The sequence below is a fragment of the Pygocentrus nattereri genome, chromosome 17, assembly GCF_015220715.1.
Source record: "Pygocentrus nattereri isolate fPygNat1 chromosome 17, fPygNat1.pri, whole genome shotgun sequence".
NCBI classification, from domain to species: Eukaryota; Metazoa; Chordata; class Actinopteri; order Characiformes; family Serrasalmidae; genus Pygocentrus; species Pygocentrus nattereri.
Genome location: NC_051227.1, coordinates 12,988,910 through 13,011,730, shown reverse-complemented (window position 1 = coordinate 13,011,730; position 22,821 = coordinate 12,988,910). Strand labels below are relative to the sequence as shown.

The 22,821-nt window shown below is 41.7% G+C and overlaps 1 protein-coding gene across 2 annotated transcripts in view; it reads right to left on the bottom strand.

Moving 5' to 3' along the window:
• The window catches only part of grin3ba (glutamate receptor, ionotropic, N-methyl-D-aspartate 3Ba), a 141,805-nt gene that overhangs the window by 9,330 nt on the left and 109,654 nt on the right, over nucleotides 1-22,821 (bottom strand). For both annotated transcript variants that reach the window (XM_037546632.1, XM_037546633.1), the window contains exons 7-8: nucleotides 20,953-21,104; nucleotides 543-707 (exon numbers count right to left, since the gene is read on the bottom strand). In XM_037546632.1, the coding sequence (XP_037402529.1) occupies nucleotides 543-707; nucleotides 20,953-21,104 (317 nt within the window). The remainder of the gene's footprint in view (nucleotides 1-542; nucleotides 708-20,952; nucleotides 21,105-22,821) is intronic.

The following is a 22,821-nucleotide window of genomic DNA, read 5'->3' as shown; positions in this document are numbered from 1 at the left end:
AAAGCAGAGAAGAATATAGAATAGTACAGTACAGAAGAATATAGAAGAGTACAGCACAGAAGAATATAGAAGAGTACAGCACAGAAGAATATAGAAGAGTACAGCACAGAAGACTATAGAAGAGTACAGTACAGAAGACTATAGAAGAGTACAGCACAGAAGAATATAGAAGAGTACAGCACAGAAGAATATAGAAGAGTACAGCACAGAAGAATATAGAAGAGTACAGCACAGAAGAATATAGCGCCAAAAACATCATAGTATTGAAATAATCTTATCTGATGAGATGACCATTGTAGAATTAACTTTTTCAGGAAAGCTAGAACAAAAACATATAGAATGAAATGGAACAAAACAAAACGGAATGGAACAGAAAACAGAACAAAACAGAACAGAAGCCTGTAGCTCCAGAGCTAAAACTAAAGAAGCAAACTTCAGACACGAATCATGTCCTCCTATATACCTTGGGTGGGGGGTGAGGGGGTGGGGCGTGATAATTTGCTGAACTGTACTAAAAGCCAACAGAGGAAGCTGTGTCTCACCTGGCTGGTGTGGAGCCAGTACCTGAGCCTGTGCTGGTGGCGCAGGTGAGGCAGTATGAAGCGGTAGAAGGCGTGTTCACCCAGCAGGGAGAGTAATGCCCCGGCCACGCCCACACACAGCAGCACAAACAGCCCAGAGAAATGCTGGATACCCATCTGCAGAGTCTACACATACACAGACAAACGTTAGATCAAACATCTACGTTCATCAACATCCACCTCATTTGCTCATTGTCTGCGTCATCAATCAGCAGAAGATTACATCTTTCACACTGAAACTCGAGTCAGGTGATTGAAATGTCAGAAACGCAGTGTCTGTGGATTTAATTCACACAAAATGAATAAAATTTGTCTCATAACTTGTGTTCCTGATTATCTATGTCTCATAACCTGAGCACTCTGTGGCAGCACTTTCTTTTCATCAGGGTTGTGCCTGTTAAACAGAGAAAGCCATGCTGCAGCTTCAAGCCTTCCCTCAGCAAAAATAATAGAGGCCTCAACTGATTTTAACTTTGTGGTTTCATAATAGTTAATAAAAAAGACAGAGCCTATTGTTCATAATATCTTAATAGGTACAAACTGCCACACAGTGAACTACCAGACCACAACAGTGAACTACCAGACCACAACAGTGATAAACCAAACCACAACAGTGATAAACCAAACCACACAGTGAACAACCAGACCACACGGTGAACAACCGGACCACACAGTAAACTACCAAACCACTCAGTGAACTACCAAACCACTCAGTCAACTACCAGACCACACAGTAAACTACCAGACCACAACAGTGAACTACCAGACCACAACAATGAACTACCAGACCACAGAGTGAACAACCGGACCACAACAGTGATAAACCAAACCACAGAGTGAACAACCGGACCACACAGTGAACAACCGGACCACACAGTGAACAACCGGACCACACAGTGAACAACCGGACCACACAGTGAACAACCAAACCACACAGTAAACAACCAAACCACACAGTGAACTACCAAACCACACAGTGAACTACCAAACCACTCAGAGAACTACCAAACCACTCAGAGAACTACCAAACCACAACAGTGAACTACCGGGCCACAACAGTGAACTACCGGACCACAACAGTGAACTACCGGACCACAACAGTGAACAACCGGACCACACAGTAAACTACCAAACCACACAGTGAACTACCAAACCACTCAGAGAACTACTAAACCACACAGAGAACTACCAAACCACTCAGTCAACTATCAAACCACACAGTGAACTACTACACCAGACAGAGAATTACCAAACTACTCAGTCAACTACCAAACCACTCAGTCAACTACCAAACCACACAGGGAATTACTAAACCACACAGAGAACTACCAAACCACTCAGTCAACTACTAAACCACACAGAGAACTACCAAATCACACAGTGAACTACCAAATCACACAGAGAAATACCAAACCACACAGGGAACTACTAAACCACAGCCAGAACACAGTTAGTTTCTAGGTTTCTGAGCAGGTGTGTTTCTTCTCCTTGGCGTAAACCAGCGTCTGTGTGGTGTTTCCACATTACCCGCTGGGCTGAAACAGGTGACTGGAGAAAGCAGCTGCAGAAACCAGTTCAGTGAACCTTTCTCATGAAAATGGACTCACACTGTGTGCTGGTGGAGCAGCAAAGCTGCTCTGCAGTGCACTTTATTATTATTATTTTTTTGGAAAGCAGCTCACGTTTGTCCACCTCCACGCTCCCTAGGCCCCCCACGGTACTACTGTCAATTAGCTACAGGGAGCAGTAGCATATTACACATGATATCATAGGCCTATTACAGACCTCGAGTCTGTCTAACAAAGCAGGAAACTGACGATTAGTTGCTGATTAATGTCTAGTCTACAAGCTTAAAATCAGACCAAAATATAAATCTCTCTCTCTCTCTCTCTCGATAGATAGATAGATAGATAGATAGATAGATAGATAGATAGATAGATAGATAGATAGATAGATAGATAGATAGAGTCATTCCAAATTTTGAGAAATGTACAGAATTGGAGAAATTAGGAATATTCCTCGGAGAGGGGCACACAGGCCCCCCTCGCTGCCAGATACATAACATGCCACCGCCTGAGAGACAGTGGGTAAACCCCCCCCAGCCCCACCCTCCTGACCCCACATGCCCCTACTCTACTTACTCTCACCCTCCATACCCTCACTATTATTATTATAATACTCTAATACTGTGATTATTATTGATTTTTCCCCATCTTATTCTGCTTTCATTCAGAGAGAGATAGATAAAGAGAGAGAGAGAGAGAGAGAGGGGAGAGAGAGAGAGATAAAGAGACAGATGGAGAGAGAGAGAGAGAGAGAGAGAGAGAGAGAGAGAGAGAGAGAGAGAGAGAGAGAGAGAGAGAGAGAGAGAAAGAAAGAAAGAAAGAAAGAAAGAAAGAAAGAAAGAAAGAAGGAAAGAAAGAAAGAAGGAAAGAAAGAAAGACAGACAGACAGACAGACAGACAGACAGACAGACAGACAGACAGACAGACAGACAGAGAGAGAGAGAGAGAGAGAGAGAGAGAGAGAGAGAGAGAGAGAGAGAGAGAGAGAGAGAAAGAAAGAAAGAAAGAAAGAAAGAAGGAAAGAAAGAAAGAAGGAAAGAAAGAAAGAAAGAAAGAAGGAAAGAAAGAAAGAAGGAAAGAAAGAAAGAAAGAAGGAAAGAAAGAAAGAAGGAAAGAAAGAAGGAAAGAAAGACAGACAGACAGACAGACAGACAGACAGACAGAGAGAGAGAGAGAGAGAGAGAGAGAGAGAGAGAGAGAGAGAGAGAGAGAGAGAGAGAGAGAGAGAGAGAGAGAGAGAGAGAGAGAGAGAGAGAGAGAGAGAGAGAGAGAGAGCTGTGTTCAAAGCCGTTGTAAAATCCATGATAAATGCACACCTATGACCGCCTCACAACAACTGAACCATCACTGCACCACTACATGGGGGGGAAAAAACCCCTTGTACTGTTAATGGATAATCTTTGACTCCCATGCTGCTCACATGGAGCATTGAGTGCACTGACTAAGTAAGAACCCGGTTCTGTTTAAACGGAGAGGCTGACAGCTTATGTTCTAAACTAGAACTGGGCTGGTCAGCAAACAGGCTAAAAGAGCCAACAGCCTAAACAGCTCCATCATTAATATCACAGGCTTAGATTAAAGCACTTACAGTTTGATTTACAGTAAAACTGCAGTATAAAAGACAAAAATGTTGAATGTCTTTCACCCTTCAAATTTGTTGGTCAGAAGTCATATCAAACCCAGGCTGAATACCAGACTCACTAAACAGTGTTCTAGCTATGAAAGATTAGAAATTCTAGCCTGAACAGCCAAACAGTGCATCATGTATCAAGTGTGGATGTGTCTGAGACCCAAATGACTGTTTCTTAGCTGTGTTTTGCTCTGTGAGGTTGCAGGATCCAGTATTTAAAGTCCTACGTAGTGCACTATGTAGGGAGCAGGGAACCGATTGAGACTCAGCCCCAGCGTGAGAAGAGGCCTGAATTGGTGCTAAATAAGACTCATGGTGGTGATTTGAGCACAAAAAAAGTTCTTTTAAAACAAAAGGTTTTGCATTAAACAATGCTGTGATCTCATTTGCTCACTGTTATAAGAAAAGAAGTTTAAAAGTGCATGAAATGACCACAGTGTACAGCAATGGGCGTCCAAACGTTCTCCTTATTTATGGGTTCATGGCAGCAATATCATATACTAAAGGACTACATTTCTTGGTGGAGGACTTGTTTATGTCGATTATTATTAATAATAACTTATTTACTGAACAAATGCGTATTGTATCATATTTTACGTTGGCTGCTGTTTTATAGAAGCAATAAGCCACTTGAAGCTGTGCGTTAGTGATTTTTCAACAGGGAAGAGAGTTTTACATCACGTCATGCCTAAAAACACTCTTCCCTGTGATTAAATCACTGTGACATACGGCCTCTCATGGCTTGTTGCTTTAATATACGATTTCTACATTACTGCACTGAGATATTACAACATATTCTTTGTATGAAGAATGGAACGTAGTGTTAATAACCAGGAATCGGTGTGTATATGAAGCAGTGGTGGACAGTAACTGAGTAAATGTAATTAGTTTCTGTACTTAAGTTTGTAAGTTTGTTTGTGTATCTGTACTGAAGTTTTTCCATTCTGGGCGACTTTTTCCTTTCACTCCACTACATTTCAGAGTCTAATATCTGACTTTTTCCTCCCACATTTTGAGAAATCTGTCATTCCTTTTGGTTTTTGTGTGTATTAAAATGTAACATCTCAAAACGAAAGAAGTGCAAAGCCAGAGCACCAATCAGGGCCCAGCGGTCACTTTGTTCAGAGCTTGTTTTGACCTGTTGGTCATACCGACCCAGTGCAGCACATGGTTCAACGTCAGCGCAGCAGCGTAACATTTTGGGAGAGTCTGTTCAACATAAATGATGAACTAACCTAACTTTGTGTAAATAGAGCACAATATAGAAATATGTCCACATATGCAGTCGTGACTGACGCGGCTTTTTTCTGAATTTCTACAAACACCATTTCATTTTATAGTAAATTAGTCTGGGCTGGTTTATGTTTATGAACAGAGGCCTACAGATCAACATAGTAAAGGAGCTCATCTGTGATCCTGAGTTTAAAGCCAGTTTTTATTCAACTTAAACTTGGAACTAAGTTGTAAATAAATCTGAAACTGAAACTTTGCTTGTGTGTAAAAGTGATTTCAGAGCCACTCGGTTCTCCCTGATGGAAACTGTTTACCTTCAGTGTTTTGTGCTTATGATCATTTTAATAGACGTCAGCGTCACTAATTAATGACGTTCTATTAAAAGACTGGTTTACCAAGAGAGACGCTGGAGGATTTTCACCTGAAATGAGTTCATGAAGAGAGTCTTGTTATAAAAATGATAACAGGACATCAGAGCCAGAATTACTCTTTTAGTACTTTTACTTTTGATACTTAAGTACATTTGAAGGTAAATACTTTAGTACTTTTACTCAAGTGGAGGTCTAAAAGGAGGAAGTTCTACTGTTACTGGTGTAATATTTACCGTGGGTGTCTCTACTTTAACTCCAGTACATGATTTGTGTAGTTTCTCCACCACTGGTATGAAGTAAAGGTCCTGATGCCTTAAAAACACTGTCCATAAGAACCTGACGGTGTTTAATCAGAGGGGCTGGCGGCGGCTCATGACTATTACAGACAGAACTAAAGATGGTGATGAAATGAGTGGATCATGTACTGATGAGCTACTGAACGTTCTACGTTCTAAAGTTCTGAAGTTCTATTTATCTGTTTTACAGCCAGAGTTAAAGTGAACATAAACACACTGAGCGGCGCTCTGGCTCAGTGGAGATCCTTTTTACGGCCTCCTCTCTTCTCTTCATCATCCCTTCTGCTTTTATTCCTCCATCTCCACATTTAAAGCAGCTCATTTTAATATTTTATCCCTCAATTATTCATTTTCTCCTTGCTTCATCCTTCTAACCTTCCTTTTCTCTCTTCCTCCTTTCTTTTTACTTCCATCCTGCTTAACCTTCTTATTTCACTTTTCTTCTCCTCCCCCCCATCATTCCGTTCTTTCCTCGTTATTTACTCTTTTCCTTCCTTTCCCCTTTCTTTTTCACATTCACCCATTCTTCCCTTCTTCCTTTCTTTCCTTCCTTTTTCTTCCCTTCTCCCGTCTTTGATTTCTTTATTTGCTTTTTTCCTTCTTTTTCCTTCCTTTCTCTTCATTAATCCTTCTTTATCTTTCATTCCTTCTTTCTCTCTTTTTGCCTTGTTCTTTTTCACTTTCTTGCACTCTCTCCTTTTTCTTTCTTTCCTTCCTTATTTTCTCCCCTTCTCTCTTTTTCTCTCTTCCTTTTTTCTTCTTACTCTCTTTCCCTTTCACTTTCTTCCATTCTCTCCATCCTTTTTTTCTCGTTCTTTCCTTTCTTTTCTTTCACTACTTCTCTCTTTCCCTCCCTTCTTTCCTTCCTTTTCTGTCTTTCGCTATTTCTCTTTCTTTCTCTCTCCTTTTTCCTTTCTTCCATTCTTGCTTACTTTCTGTATTTTCTACCCTCTTTCCTCCTTTCTTCTATTCTTTCCTTTATCTCTTTCTCTCCCTTTTTTCATCTCTTTCCTTCTTTCTCCTTTTCTTTGCCCTTTTTTCCTCTACTTCTCTTCCTTCCCTTTTTTCTTTTTCTCCTTCTTTTCTTCTCTTTTTTTTCTTTCTCTCTTAATTTATCTCTTTCTCTCTTTTTTATCTTATTTTATTGCAGTTCGGTTCTGTGACTCACGGCTCAGAATGATGAGAGTTTTGTTGCTTTGCTGGGTCTATATTTCCTCCAGTAAGAGCAGGTCTCGTGTAATGGAGAGCTGATAGTTGAATGATTGTTTATTTGCTGGTTAATGTTTACAGTACATGACGGTCAGAGACGTCCACACAGAGAGGGATGGTTTCAGGCAGCAACTAAATCAGGAATGTTCAACTACTTCAGCCACGGTATCTTTGCTAAATGGGCTCTGAGCCCCCGCAGCCCCTCCAGCACCATCTCACACACCCCAGGCATCATCTCCCAGCTGCCCAAACCTCGCTGCCTATTTAGATGGTTTATCTGCAGGTGATTTTTCAGCCTGTCACTCTGGAGAGCGTCTGATTCTCAGCACCACTGTGATAAGCATCAATGGATGATGGATGATTCCAGTATCAGCCAGCAGGGGGCAGAGCGGCTCAGGGAGCGGAGCTGTATGATCACTGAGTCAATATCCAGCAAGAACTTTCATTCCTGCTGACTACAGGCCAGAGGCTGTGTCCAAATACTGCAGGAGTTACTGATTTAGAGATCCAGAAATTGACTTCAATCTCAGACACCTGAGGAGACAAGACACCAACCAAAACAACGTTAAATCAAATCTGCTCAAATCAGAACTAAACGTCTCTGTATAGAGATTTTACAACTGAAATCTATGTCTAACTTTCAACTGAGCAAGACGATGACTAAACCACTTATAGGAACCAAGAACAAAAAGGAGAACCTCCCTAGGAGCATGAGGGGGAACTACTGAGAAGAACCAAGACTGAAAAGGAGAAACTCCCTAATAGCATGAGGAAGAACCACTGAGAGGAACCAAGATCCCAAAGGAGAACCTCACTAGGAGCATGAGGAGGAAGTACTGAGAAGAACCAAGACTGAATAGGAGAACCTCCCTAAGAGCATATGGAGGAACCATTGGGAGGAACCATTGAGAGGAACCAAGACTAAAAAGAAGAAACCCCCCCAAGTGCATGAGGAGGAACCAAGACTAAAAAGGAGAACCTCCCTAAGAGCCTGAGGATGAACCACCGAGAGGAACAGTTTTGATGTTTGGTTTCGCCCCCAGGCAGTTATTTCAGTTACAGGACCTGCAGAGAGTCATCAGCATCTTCACCTCAGTGGTCTTGACAACAACTAAGCTGTGTTTCTTCACTCTCGTTTATGAGACACTGACAACAAAGGAAGAAGTAAGAAGAAGAATTTTGAGAAAAACGAGCAAAAAGAGATGGAAATAGCATTTGAAAAAACATTATTTTGTCTAATTAGAACTGAAGTCCATGGAGAAAAACTGCTTTCTGGCACCATACAGGAGAAATCCTGCCCCCTAGGACTCTGTCATACAGATATGGCTCTTCCACTCGAGTACAGAGACACCTACAAAGCTGTCAGAATGAAATAAATAATTTCTGGTTTTGGGCACAGAAGAACAAAACATACATTTTTCAGGGTGTTCGGGCTTCTACACATGCACATATCTCAGCAGCACAGGGGGCATTCTTCCAGCTTACGCCTCTACCAAGAAGACAACTGTCTCTTTTCATTTAACAGGGGGCTTCCTGTACTACAGCCCACTTTACTGAGCAATACAGAGAATCTTTGGCACCTGTTTTAAAGGATACAAAGCAGAATTCCCGTTTCAGCATTCCATGCTGCGTAATTCTTCATTTTTCCAAATGCAATTTATAATAGTGGTCACAAATTAGGCCCTAGAGCAGGCATCAGCAACTATTACTGTCCTGTTGTGGCTTCACCGCTGAATTAGATCTGTAGGTAATAATAAAATAATCCTCCTTTACAGTAAAATAAAGCTCTGCTGATTATTCAATACAGTTTAACAGTAAATTGTCTTAAATGCTGGAGTTAATGTAGAACTGCTGATTCAACCTTTAACCCTGAAAATCAGCCTGCACAGAGTCCTGACCTCAACCCAATAGAACACCTTTGAGATTAATTAGAGCGGAGACTGTGAGTCAGGGTTTCTCGTCCAACATCAGTGTCTGACCTCACAAATGTGCTTCTGGAAGAACGGTCAGAAATTCCCATAAACACACTCCTAAACCTTGTGGACAGCCTTCATAGAAGAGCTGAAGCTGTTATAGCTGCAAAGGGTGAGCCGACATCATATTAAACCCTATGGATTAAGAATAGGATGTCACTCAAGTTCATATGTGTGTGAAGCCAGACGACCGAATACTTTTGGAAATATAGTGTGTGTACACACACACACACACACACCGATATATAAACATTTTTTATGTTAATTTGTACCCATTTTTCTCCCTAATTTAGTCGTCTCCAATTCCACCCGCTAGTTTGGACTCCCCCAATCACTTGATACACATATACAACACATGAGGCAGAATAAGACAAAACTGTGGATCCATCTTTCTTTTTGCTGCGATTTTTCAGAGTGTGACCTTGAGCTGAAGTGACAGAGTCTGCTGATCACACAAACACACCCACAGCTGCTGGGAGGCCGAGTTCATCTTCAGTTCGTGGAAGGTTTTGATACACTCTGTTTATCACAGACAGCAATTCACTCAGAGAGAGTTTGACTGGGGGGGATAAAGGGATGCAGACAGTTACTGGATTCAACAGGACCAACAGGCTCACACAGTGAGCTGCATGACTTAATATTCATTCGTCAATGAGTGTGTTTACATGCTACTCAATGACCCGATCATAATGAGACTTCTGCAGTTACCTGATTATTCAAATGGTTGTGTGAACAGTCTGATTTCTTAGATCAGAGTAAGGTCTAGTAATCTGATTAAGAGGCTGGATTTGAGTTCAGTAATCAGATTTCTCAGGGCTGTGAGCTCTTACTCTGATTTCTTTTATTTTTTTCAAATCTGAGCATGACCGAAATCAGACGGTGGTACCAGAAATAAGCGAGCATCGTTGCCATGAGATGCAGCAAGTCACTGTTGAACTTCTGAAACTACATGTTTGACCAAAAGAAGGGTTTAAATATTCATCTTCTAGATGATGTTTGTTCATATTTTCAGTTAAAGTGGAGCAAAGTTTCGGCATGAACTTTGAGGTTTAGGTTATGTTTATGTCGCGTCTTCTTCTGTGAGTTTATTGGTTGGTGGCAAAGCAGAAATCTGATTACTGTCTGACTCTTGTAGACCTGAACTTTCCCCATTATCTGGTTACTCATGTGCATATAAATGTGTTGATCTGATTACTGACAATCATACAGAATCATTTGAAAAAGTAGATGACTAGTGTTTAATGTTTAACCATAAAAAAAGTGAGTGTTCCACGCGTCTGTGAAAGTATTTAGTTTACTTTAACTTCTTAGTTTCTGTTAGGTGCTGGATCCTATCCCAGGTGTCATTGGGCGAAAGGCAGGATACACCCTGGACAGGTCGCCAGTCCATCACAGGGCAGAGAGACAGACATGGTCACTCACACTCAGGGGCAATTTAGCATCTCCAATTGGCCCAACTGCATGACTTTGGATCGTGGGTGGAAACCGGAGAACCTGGAGGAAAACCACACTGACACGGGGAGAACATGCAAACTCCACGCAGAAAGGAAACCGGAGAACTCTGAGGAAACCCACGCAGACATGGGAGAACATACAAACTCCACACAGAAAGAACTCGAAGAAATCGAACTCCTTGCTGTGAGGTGAAAGCGCTACCCACCACGCATCATATCATGTGCCTTTTAGAAATTATTCCTGAATTTAGTTTGAAACCGAAGGTAACCAAGATGTCCTTATATGTTTGCTGACCTCTACTCTTGATTTATTCAAAGTTTGTTTTTCTTTGAGTTTTTGCACTAAACATTCTAAACAAAAAAAAACATTTTTTTTTGTTGCATGTCACTAAAATACTAACTTGTCTTACGCAGCTTGCGGTGGGATTGGTTGAACCTTGTCTAGTACATCGCTCAGCCTTTGGACTTGAATTGATCTCTACTGGTCATAGTCTTGGACTTAACATTGGTTGTCCTGACTACAGCCCTAATCTTGCATGTCTTAGCTGATTGACAGTATCGCTTTAGCAATAAACTTATTTGGCAATGTGTATTTATCAGTTGCTTACAATGACTTACAGCTTGATTGGCATAATATGGAGAAACTAATCTGTATAGACAGGCTGAAGACATTGTCAGAGTTATGACACAGCCAGGAAGATATACACTGCAAAAACCATTACCTTAACAAGTAAAAACGTCTTAAATATAGTCAATAAATCTAATATCCCTCATTATGATTCTGCTGTAAGAATATTCTAAGGTTATTCCACCTGTTTCTGTACATTTTTACTTGTTTTAAGTGATTTTATCTGGTGAAAGTTTTGGCTGAGGCTGATTCCATTGGCAGATTAGTTCACTTGTTTGGAGAAATAATGAAGATAAATTGCTAATTTCAAGAAATAATGATTAAAACAAGGAACATGATCTGCCAATGAAATCAGACACTTTTATAAGATAAAACAAGTAAAAATGTCTAGAAATAAGTTCAATAATCTCACAATATTCTTACAACAGCCTCATAATGAGAAATAGTAGATATACTGACTATATTTAAGATGTTTACATTCACTAAGATATTATTTTTTGCAGCGTATGAACAGTTTTGTCAACACTGGCCTCGGTTTTGTGGTAGATATGATCTCACACGGCGACTCGCAGGTCTCTAACGACACAGCTGAAAGCTGAGAAAGGCCTACATAAAAAAAAAAACATCACAGTATTCAAAACATCTGTCAGCATGAGTTTTGCTCAAGATTTCACCATTTGAACGTTATTTGTAGCCTGTATCGCCCGTCGCTAAAGACACTTTTGAACACCTTGAAGACAGACGCAAACTCTGAGATCCAATTAGCTTCCTCTCTGACTTTGATCTGCAGCAAAACAAGTCTCTGCTGCTGTTGTACATCAGAGTCCTTTACCCACGTGCTAATCCAGGTATGGCACACATCGACTGTCTGTCCTGACACGGTGCCAAATTTAGCACTTCGCGTTGGCTGTCTAATCCCACGTCTCGTTCCTTCTCTTGATTTTACTGTTGGACGTGGACCAATTAGTCGTTTGAAGAGCTCTGGCTAATTTAATTAACAGGGAAAAAAAGAGAAAAGGAGAGTGAGGAGGAGATACAATGCTCTCCGTCTGCGCTTGTGCATTTGGAGTTTGTCTGTAAACAGCATGAAAGTACACAAAAATTACATAGTCAGCCTGGGAGGAGGGAAACAAAGCCCTACGATGTAAAAGTAGATGTTATTTTGCTCCCCTCAGAATAACAAAAATATACATAATGAACACAGAAAAACACTGAAACAACAAATATGAATTCTAATGATTGCAGTCCTTTAGAGGGCGGAGCTGAGCGTCGTTCGTTTATTTGACGGTCATTAATGACGCCTTTAGAGGGCGGAGCTGAGCGAAGTTCGTTTATTTGATGGTCGTTAATGACGCCTTTAGAGGGCGGAGCTGAGCGACGTTTGTTTATTTGATGGTCGTTAATGACGCCTTTAGAGGGCGGAGCTGAGCGATGTTTGTTTATTTGATGGTCATTAATGACGTCTTTAGAGGGCGGAGCTGAGCGACGTTTGTTTATTTGATGGTCGTTAATGATGCCATTAGAGGGCGGCGCTGAGCGATGTTCATTTATTTGATGGTCGTTAATGACGCCTTTAGAGAGCGGTCGTTAAGATGAGGCATGTTTTCGCCCGCTCTTCATTTTTACTCAAAAATGTATCTAATTCTAGATAGCAAGAGGATAGTGTCCCGCTGATGTCCCCGCTGATGTCCCGCTGAAGCAAAGTTGGAAGACCTTTAGCTTTCTGCTCAGCGTTTTCCAAACGGCCCACTGGTGCTTAAGCAGAGTAAAATTCCACTCATCAATCACACTTAATTTCTTTCGTTACCCTTTGTAAACTCGTAAATAAATTTATTCTAGCACAGGGTCTGCAACATTTTTAAAAAATCCTTTTATATCAGGCCTAGTCATTAATTTCTTTCTTCTCTGCTTCTCGTAATAAACAAACATCGCTCAGTGCCGCCCTCTAAAGACGTCATTAACGACCATCAAATAAACGTCGCTCAGCGCCGCCCTCTAAAGCAGCAGTAGCAGACTAACATGCTAGTCACGATACGACACAACATGAAAATTTGAAGCCAAGTCTAACTTTGTAGGCAAGCATCCCATTTTTTTTTGTGTTCTGTGTACAAATGTTGCTTTAGTTTTGCACTGGAGCCATAAGCCTAAGGTAGCTAATTTGACCTCATGTCCTATTATTATGGTGCTAACAGCATATTTACATCACCAAACACTTACCACAGGCTGGGCAGAGGTGTTCAGTAACACTATAATACTCAGACTATATCATGTGGTTTCAGAGACTGTATGCGACGCTGTTATCCAACAAAATACAGTCTTCCAGGTGGCTGCTACTATTTTAACTATGCTAATGTACTTACAGTGTCAGAAACCTTGGTTCAGTCCATCATCAATCTATTTGCTCGGCTATGTTTGAACTAAGGGGAAACTTGTGTAAATGTGTTGGCTAAACAGTCGCTTCAACAGTTATGCCCTTGGGCAGGAGGCTGTGTTGGCCGCAGTCTGCTGCTGAGAGGAGATTTACGGCCTTGGGGAGCAGGTTTACAGGGTGTCTGTGCTGCTGGGGATTGGCTCTGCTCCAGGAGGGACAGACAACTCCCCAGCATAGAGATATCGTCCTCCAGCTGGCAGTGTCCGCTCAACACAAACGTCATTGTTCCTCCTCACGAAGTCACCCATTCACGGATCACATGGAATTAGAGGGATATAGTTGATGGCATCAGGTTTTCCCTTCAATCCAATTTTAGTTAGTCAGCCATGCAGTGTTTGGTGCAGTCAACAAGAAATGAAGGCTTAAACTCCACCAGTATGAGCTGTGCGTACAGAAATACACCGATCAGCCATAATATTCTGACCACCTCCTTGTTTCTACACTCATTGTCCATTTTATCAGCTCCACTTACTGTATAGGTGAACTTTGTAGTTCTACAGTTTCTTAGATACTTTGTTAGCCCCCTTTTATCCTGTTCTTCAGTGGTCAAGACCCCCATGGACCCTCACAGAGCAGGTGCTATTTGGGTGGTGGGTCATTCTCAGCACTGCAGTAACACTGACGTGGTGGTGGTGGTGTGTTAGTGTGTGTTGTGCTGGTACGAGTGGATCAGACAGCAGTGCTGCTGGAGTTTTTAAACACTGTGTCCACTCACTGTCCACTCTATTAGACACGCCTAACTTGTCGGTCCACCTTGTAGATGTAAAGTCAGAGACGACAGCTCATCTGCTGCTGCACAGTTTGTGTTGGTCATCCTCTAATCCTTCATCAGTGGTCACAAGACGCTGCCCACAGGACGCTGTTGGCTGGATATCTTTGGTTGGTGGACTATTCTCAGTCCAGCAGCGACACTGAGGTGTTTAAAAACTCCAGCAGCACTGCTGTGTCTGATCCACTCAGACCAGCGCAACACACACTAACACACCACCACCATGTCAGTGTTACTACAGTGCTGAGAATGATCCACCACCCACATAGTACCTGCTCTGTGAGGGTCCATGGGGGTCCTGACCACTGAAAAACAGGGTAAAAGGGGGCTAACAAAGTATTACAAGTTCTGAATGATTTTAGCTTGAGATTTTTGTGAAAGATTTAGATTTATCAAGAATTTTATTTTTGAAATAAAAACATGATCATCAAATATATGTTTGGTGTTTGACGTTTGCTTCTTTAGTCTTAGCAAAGGAGCTATGAGACTAACGTAGCATGTAACGTAACACAAACCTTTATTCCCCACCAATCAGCACGGTGCCAAATTCCCTTACACACTTCTCAAACTCTTCAGTGTCTCTAATAGAGTTAATTATGTGGTTTCTGACACTGTGTAACTCACTGTTACCTATAAATACTGTTTTTACTGTTTTAGGGGCAGTCGTGGGCTGGAGGTTAGGGAACTGGCCCTGTGACCGGAAGGTTGCCGGTTCAATCCCCAGCGCCGACAGTCCATGACTGAGGTGTCCTTGAGCAAGACACCTAACCCCCAATTGCTCCCCGGGCGCCATGGATAGGGCTGCCCACCGCTCCGGGCAAGTGTGCTCACTGCCCCCTAGTGTGTGTGTGGTGTTTCACTTGCATGGATGGGTTAAATGCGGAGATGGAATTTCCCCGGTTGTGGGATCAAAACAGTATAACTTAACTTTATCTATACAAGGTTCTTTTGAAACTTTTGAACTTCAGAAGTACTTTAAGATTAAACGATTTATCTTTATACAACAGTTCGTTCTGGTCGCGCAAGCTGATTGGTTGAGAAGCGTCTAACGATGCTGTTATTTCACCATAACATCACAGGTTTTTCACAAACACTATCACTCCACTCAGACGCTGTTGCTAAGAAACGACTTCGACAGCTGTAGGAGACGCTCAACCCATGCAAACGTTTTTACTTCTTACTTTGCCACAAACAGAAAACGGACACTGTTAAGATCACATCTGATCGACAGCCGATTTGGTCCGACTCTAAAGATGAGACGACACTAAATTCACAAACTGTCGTCACCACTGAGCAGCTTTTCATTCGGCAGCTGTGACAGAAGAACAGCTGAACAACCTGGAATCAGCCAGAAATGAACCCAAACTAAACGGGCTGGAAGAAGCTTTACAGACTGGCTGGAACAAAACAACATTAATACTGATCTGGAAAAAAACTCACCAAACTGAGCTGAACCTGATATTGGGTCAGTTTTATGGCTCAGTCTGATTTGGTCAGACTCTGAAGATCAGACGACACGTTTGGCGAATGGTATTGGCTCCAAATCACAGCTGTAATGTTATTTTGAGATAACACACTCTCTCGTGTTCTATTGCTTAAATATGTATTTATTTACATAAAGCAACCAGCCCAGAGAAAAGATAAAACCCTCTCCTTAATATCTCTGTAGTCTCTCCTAGACAAGTGATGTCAGGTGTAGATTGATGTTCATCTCTCTTGCTGCTCCTGCTTCTCCTGAGAAAAGAGCCCTGAGTGAAAGAACATTCCTGCTGAGTTCCAGTGGAGATCTGGAATCACACAATAGATCTGCTGAGATAATAACACTCCTCTTCATCTGCAACTAAAGACACAAACTCATTTCATATCCCAGACTGAGAGGCTTCTCTGCAGCGTTAGAATTACAGAAGAGCTGGAGGGAGCCAAGCTCTCCTGAAAGAGACGTGAGCGCCCCTGAAAACAATAAAATCTAAAATTTAGGGGAGCCAGTTTATGCATCTTTGGTTAATGTGAAAAATAAAAATGAAATCAAATTAGACTCAGCAGATGCCCGTCTTTCCTGAACGCTTGCTCTGGCTCTCCTCCAGCAAGGTAGATGTGTGTCTATTCCAAGCTGAATGTAAAGTAAAGACACACGTGTTTTTAAGTTGCCCTGTGAGAGCTGGCTTGTTTGTGTCCTGAGGGTTTATTGGAGGGCCCCCTAAAGGCCTTCAAGGACTTCAGAAAAGGGCAAATGATTGCTGGGAATGAAATATGCATTTAACCTCTGCTGTTATTACAGCACTACTCTTGTTTAAATGCTTCAGACAATTATCCAATCAGGAATTATCCATCTTAGCGAGCTCTCCTATTGGTTAGGACTTTAGGAGTTGAAGAGAAGTCCTAATACATGAGATTAACCATAAGCATAATTATTAAATGGCAGAGTAATCAACCAATCACACTTTCTTTTCCACAGGATGGGATCTCATGAGAAAAAAACATAACTCTAGGCCTTCTGGAAGTTCTAGATACATCACTGACTGTGAATATGAGCAACAGCCTAATCAGTGGTTTGTTAGAAATGGGAAATGGAGGCTGCAGGTCTAAACTAGAGCTCACTACTGGAAGAGTCACTTTGAAACCGCAACAAAGTAAAATATGCTAATATGTTTCGCATGAGCTTCAAGGAAAACATGGATATTTTGACCATTTTTGAAAATTGAACAACTGAGTAATGGCAGGAAGGTGTTGGCTTTCTCATGCTTGTGACTGGATGTGATGGATGTGATAGCTGGTATATTGTAGTCACTCAGTGGTCATTTACAAATATTTTGGTTGTTGCCTCATGGTTTGTACTACTGTAAGCTCATATAAGCAGTAGTGTAGTGGTGTGTATACACAGGTATAAGGTGTGTATCCTGCTCTGAGGAGACTGATTTAAAAAGCATGTGGACACCCCTCCTAATCACCAAGTTCAGGTGTTTCAGCCACACCCATTTCTAACAGGTGTATAAAATCAAGCACAGTCACGAAGTCTCCATGGACAAACACAGGCAGTAGAAGGTTGTACTGAAGAGCTCAGTGACTTTAAACATGGCACTGTCATAGGATGCCGCCTCTGCCACAAGTCAGTTCATTTCTGCTGTGTTAGATGTGTGAAATACATGCATATTCTGTAGGATATAGAAATAGTCTATATATATATATATATATAAATAAAATCATCTTCTTTCGGCTGCTCCCTTTAGGGGTCACCACAGCGGATCATCTGCCTCCATCTTGCCCTATCTACTGCCTCCTCTACTTTTACACCAACCATCTCCATGTCCACCTTCACTACATCCATAAACCTTCTCTGAGGTCTACCTCTTCTCCTTCTACCCGGCAGCTCCATCTCCAACATTCTTTGACCAATATATCCACTATTCCTCCTCAACACATGTCCAAACCATCTCAACCTGGCCTCTCTGGCTTTATCTCCAAACTGCTCCACCTTCACTGTCCCTCTGATCTGCTCATTTCTAATCTTGTCCAGCCTTGTCACCCCCAACGAAAATCTCAGCATCTTCATCTCCACCACCTCCAGCTCAGCCTCCTGTCTTTTAAACAGAGCCACAGTCTCCAAACCATACATCATAGCAGGACGCACTGCTGTCTTGTAAACCTACCCTTTCACTCTTGCTGCTATCCTTCTGTCACACATCAGCCCTGACACCCGTCTCCACCCACTCCATCCTGCCTGCACCCTCTTCCTCACCTCTTTTCTACACTGTCCATTGCTCTGGATGGTTGACCCAAGATATTTGAAGTCATCCACCTTTACGACCTCTACTCCTTGCATCTTCACCTTTCCACCTGCCTCCCTCTCATTCACACACATGTAGCAAAATAACCAAATGGGGACTCATGCCACAGGTCATCATTAAGCTACAGTTTAAAATTTCCCTCTGGGATCAATAAAGTATTCTGATTCTGATTCTGAAAAGTAGTCCCAAAGTTTGGACCACCCACCAATACTGTTGAAGAGAGACCTCCATAAAATCCAGTGTAATTTGAACACTGATTCTCAGTTTCAATGTCATGGTTGACTGTTATAATGTTTATTTTAGCCAGAAGTCTCTCATGCCTACATGTTATTTCTCCTAAGGAACATATGAGAAATGCATTGTTCCACTGAGTGGTGTATATGAACATAGGAGAAAGCACTGCATAGGTGTAAAATGTCATCTGGATTGTGTCTGTACTTTTGTCCATTTTTATGGATAACAGCATGTCATGAAATACTTAGACTGATTTTATTCAGAGGAAAAAAAAAACTGCAAATTTGATGTCTCTCTGAACTCCTGCCTTAATGAAGCCAGACCGGCTGAGACAACGTCATGTCTTGTAGGAGCGCCTCAGGTCCTGCGAGGTGCTGGACCGCATCTCCACTGATGGAGTGTGTGCTGGTGGCTCAGAGCCGCAGGTGTGAGTTAGTAGAACTGACACACACCTCTCAGGAATGAGAATGGATTGCAGTGACACAGCGTCTCTCTGATGAAATGGCTATCAGATTGCGGGAGACAGTCGAGTCAGACAGAAGGAGCTTTTAGAGTAAAATGTCTCCCTGCAGACCATCCGGAAAACCTTTATGTAGTCTAATTTTCATGCACTAGAACAGTACAAATACAAGATACGTAATGTTTTACCTTCATTTCGTTCTGAAACGGATGCCTGCATTACTTTCAAAAAAGTTGAGACGGGGCAATTTAGGATGCAGTGGAATGCTCAAACACATCTTAAATAGATGATGCAAATATGCTTGGTTATTAAAGAGTGTCCAGAAAAGTGTCCTTAATGAACTAGGATGGGTTAAGGTTCACCATCAAAAAAAAATGCATTCAGAGGTTTAAGAACAAAGGGACAAGTTTTTCCAGTAGATAAATGCAAATGTTTTTCACACCACTGACATCTCAGATGGTCATTCATCTTTGTGAAGAGGTTAATGTGCTGCTGCCCTCCTATAACATCCCTCTAAATGTATAACCCCATTTCCAAAAAGTTGGGACGCTGTGCAAAATGTAAATAAAAACAAAAGGCAATGATGTGCAGATCATGTAAACCCGATATTTGATTTAAAATAGCACAAAGACAACATATGTTGAAACTGGGAAATGTTTTTTTTTAAATATATACTCATCTTGAATTTAACACATTCTAAAATAATAGCAAACAATCACACTCTAAGTTGGGACGGGGCAACAAAAGGCTGATAAAGTTGTGTAATGCTAAAATATTAATTAACTGAATTAATTTTTGGTTAATTGGCTTAATTAACTGGTCAGTAACATGAGTCGGCATAAAAAAAAGCATCTCAGCATGAACAAATTAAGAATAACGTTTCTCTACATAAAATAGCAAAGAACTTTTGTTTTTCATCGACTACTGTACATAATATCATTAAAAGATTTACAGAATCTGGAGCAATCTAATAAACAAGGGATGAGGCCAAAAAGTATTGAGTATTGAGTGGCTGTGATCTTTGGGCCCTCAGGCAGCACTGCATTAAAAACAGACATGATTCTGTAGTGGAAATCACTGCATGGGCTCAGAAACACTTCTGAAAACCAGCTGTGTCATCACTGCATCCACAAACACAAGTTAAAATTCTAAAACACAAAGAAGAAATCAAATATAAACAGGATCCAGAAACGCTGCCACCTTCTCTGGGCCTGAGCTCATTTAAAATGGACTGAGTTGAAGTGGAAAAGTGTCCTGTGGTCCAACGAATCAACATTTGAAATTCTTTTTGGAAATCATGGACCTCTGGGCTAAAAACCACTCAGCTTATCAGTGCCCAGTCCAAAAGCCAGTATTCATCATGGTTTAGGGGGGCATTAGTGCACATGGCATGGGTGACATGCTCATCTGTGAAGGCTCCATTAATGCTGAATGACATATACATGTTTAGCAACATATGCTGCCGTCCAGACGGCTTCTTTTTCAGGGAAGGACACCTTGCTTATTTTAGCAAAACAATGTCAAACCACATTCTGCATGTATTACAGCAGTAATTTCATAGAAGTAACTTCATAGAGTCAGTTCATAAACTGACCTGCCTGCAGTCCAGACCTGTCACCACTGAGAACATTTGGCACATTATAAAATGAGAAACACAACAAAGGAGACCCTGAATTGTTGAGCAGCTGAAATCTCAAACATTTCACTTTCAAAACTGCAGCAAGTCTTTGTTGTATTTTACTCTTACTTTGTTGTATTTTTACTTTAAATAAATGGTTTGTGATTTGCATAACATTGCATTCTGTTTGTATTTAGATTTTGCGCAGTGTCCCAATTTTTTGGAAATGGGGCTGTAATTGGATTGTTCTTACTGACGGTCTGATCATACAGTATCTTGCATCGATGCGGTCAGTCACTTGAGGAACAGCTTCTTTTCTGTTTTTCTCCATATCACACTAATAAATGAGCATCATGTTCACTGAATAAGTGACTACAATCAGCAACCCTGTTTACTGCTGTCTTTCCCACACACCACTTTAATTTAGTGAGCCAGTTGAACGCAGTCTTTGTGAATGAATTTGTTTCAAATCATGGCCCAATAAAGAATCCTCTTTCAAAATCACTAAGATGTATTCCTCTCGCCATCTTGATCCAAAATTGAAGTCAGCTGGGCCTGCTCAACTTTTTTATGCCTGCCACAGAGCACACTAGGATGTTAACTGCTTAACTGGATCATGCGGTACACCTGACTGGAAGCATCTGAACTCGTTATGTTTTTCCAATTATTTATATCAGGTTATACACGCACCACACAGTTTCTCCATCAATCTTACCTCAGTCACGGCGAAGACCCTCTTTCCACATGGGACCACTTTGTACCATTTGTCGTGCAGCATGTCCATGTAGCCATCAGACTTATAGCGACTAACATACTCGGACACGTTACGGGTCAGAGGAGAGTTCTGGGGCAGACCGATCCCATAACCTGAGAAGCAGAGCGAGATATCTTATTAAATAATCTGTAAGCTTTATTCTTAACTGTACACCTAATCAAATCTTGCCATGAAAGAAAGAAAAAACAACACATATTCCCATTTATTGTTTACTGTTGGACATAAACTTCATAACAGTACAAACATAGTACAACAGTACAGTACATAGATGGGGACATAGACAGGAAAAAAAACTAAGATGGAGTGGAAAAGATGCAGGGACAGCCACTGGGACAGACAAAGTAAAAAGAAACAGGAACAGTGACATGAACTGGTTTAGAACAATGGCAAAAACAAAAAAAAACACCAAACAGGAACAGGGACAGAGCACAGGGACTGGAACAGTCTGGCGCCCGGGACGAGGGCACATGCAGGGACTGGAATTAAGACAGACACAGGGACCAGGGCAGGAAGACTGGGACAGGGACAGAGGTAGGAAAGAAAGAGTAGCAAGGGCTGGGACAGAAAGAGTGACATGGCTGGGGATGGAGACAGGGACAGAGATTGACACAGTGTAACACTCACTGTACTAGGATGTGTAAAGAGATAGGAACCAAGACAGGGACAGGGACAAGACCAGGAATGGAACTGACTCAGAGACTCTGAGCAGGGACCAAGAATGGGACCCAGAAGCCATTCAAAGGAGCATAACTGGTGAAGTGTGAAGGCCAAGATTTAGGCACAATCCCTTTTCACCTCTTGCCCCTAACACTTAGCCCTACCCCTCTGTTTTGCGCATTCATGTCTAGGGGTAGGGTTGTCCCGATTGTTGTTGAGATGGAGGGGTAGGGTGTAATGTTAGGTCTATTTGGCCCTTCAAACAGATTTTTCAGAGGTGCGCTACAGAGTGTTATGAGAAAATTGCCAGAATGCCCTGCGAATCATCTGCAAAACCCCTACCCCTTGTTTTTGAGTGTAACCCTCCCCCTTGAAACTGAGTTACAAGGGATAGTAGTTGAAGTCTTCCCCCTATGAAATGGGACGACCCTTCAAGAACCAGATACGCCTTGGTGGCGAGGATAAATAATTGCCCCCCTGTGTGAAACACCATTATTGCTATAGTCTGGAGACAAAGCAGGAAAACACGTCTTGATTATTTTTCCCAGGCTATTTTAAATGATTCACCTGTCCTGTCATGTGACACACAAGTGAGATCACCACAGCTGGAGTCAGCACATTGGAAATGGCCAGAAAACCTCGTCTCATCTGTTTACGTAAAGGTTGCTGATGACAACTGATGACGTATCTGGTTCTTAAAAGGGTCGTCCCTTTTCATAGGGGGAAGATTTCAACCACTATCCCTTGTAACTCAGTTTCAGTTACACTTGAAAACAAGGGGTAGGGGTAAAAAGAAGAAAAGGGACTGGGCCTTAGACTTTGTCCTTTTTACCCCACACAGTCCTCTAAAGTTTTTCTGGGTTGTAGTTGGATAACTGGCACTATAAAATGCCTGTGTAGCACAGAATTTTGTTTTTGTTTATGGGCAACCATTGAATCATATCTTACAAAGTATGGAGCGAAGTCAGGGAGTGAGGAGCGGGAAATAGAAAACCTGGAGAGGAGTGATATTCCCTACTTTTTCCTGTCTTGTTTCTTTCTTCTGTCCTCTCTTCTCTTCTCTTTCTGTCTCCTCTCAATCACCTTCCTCTGCTCACTTTTGAACTTTTCCCTGCTGTTGGTGAGGTGTCTGAGCTGGCTGCCTGCTGTAAT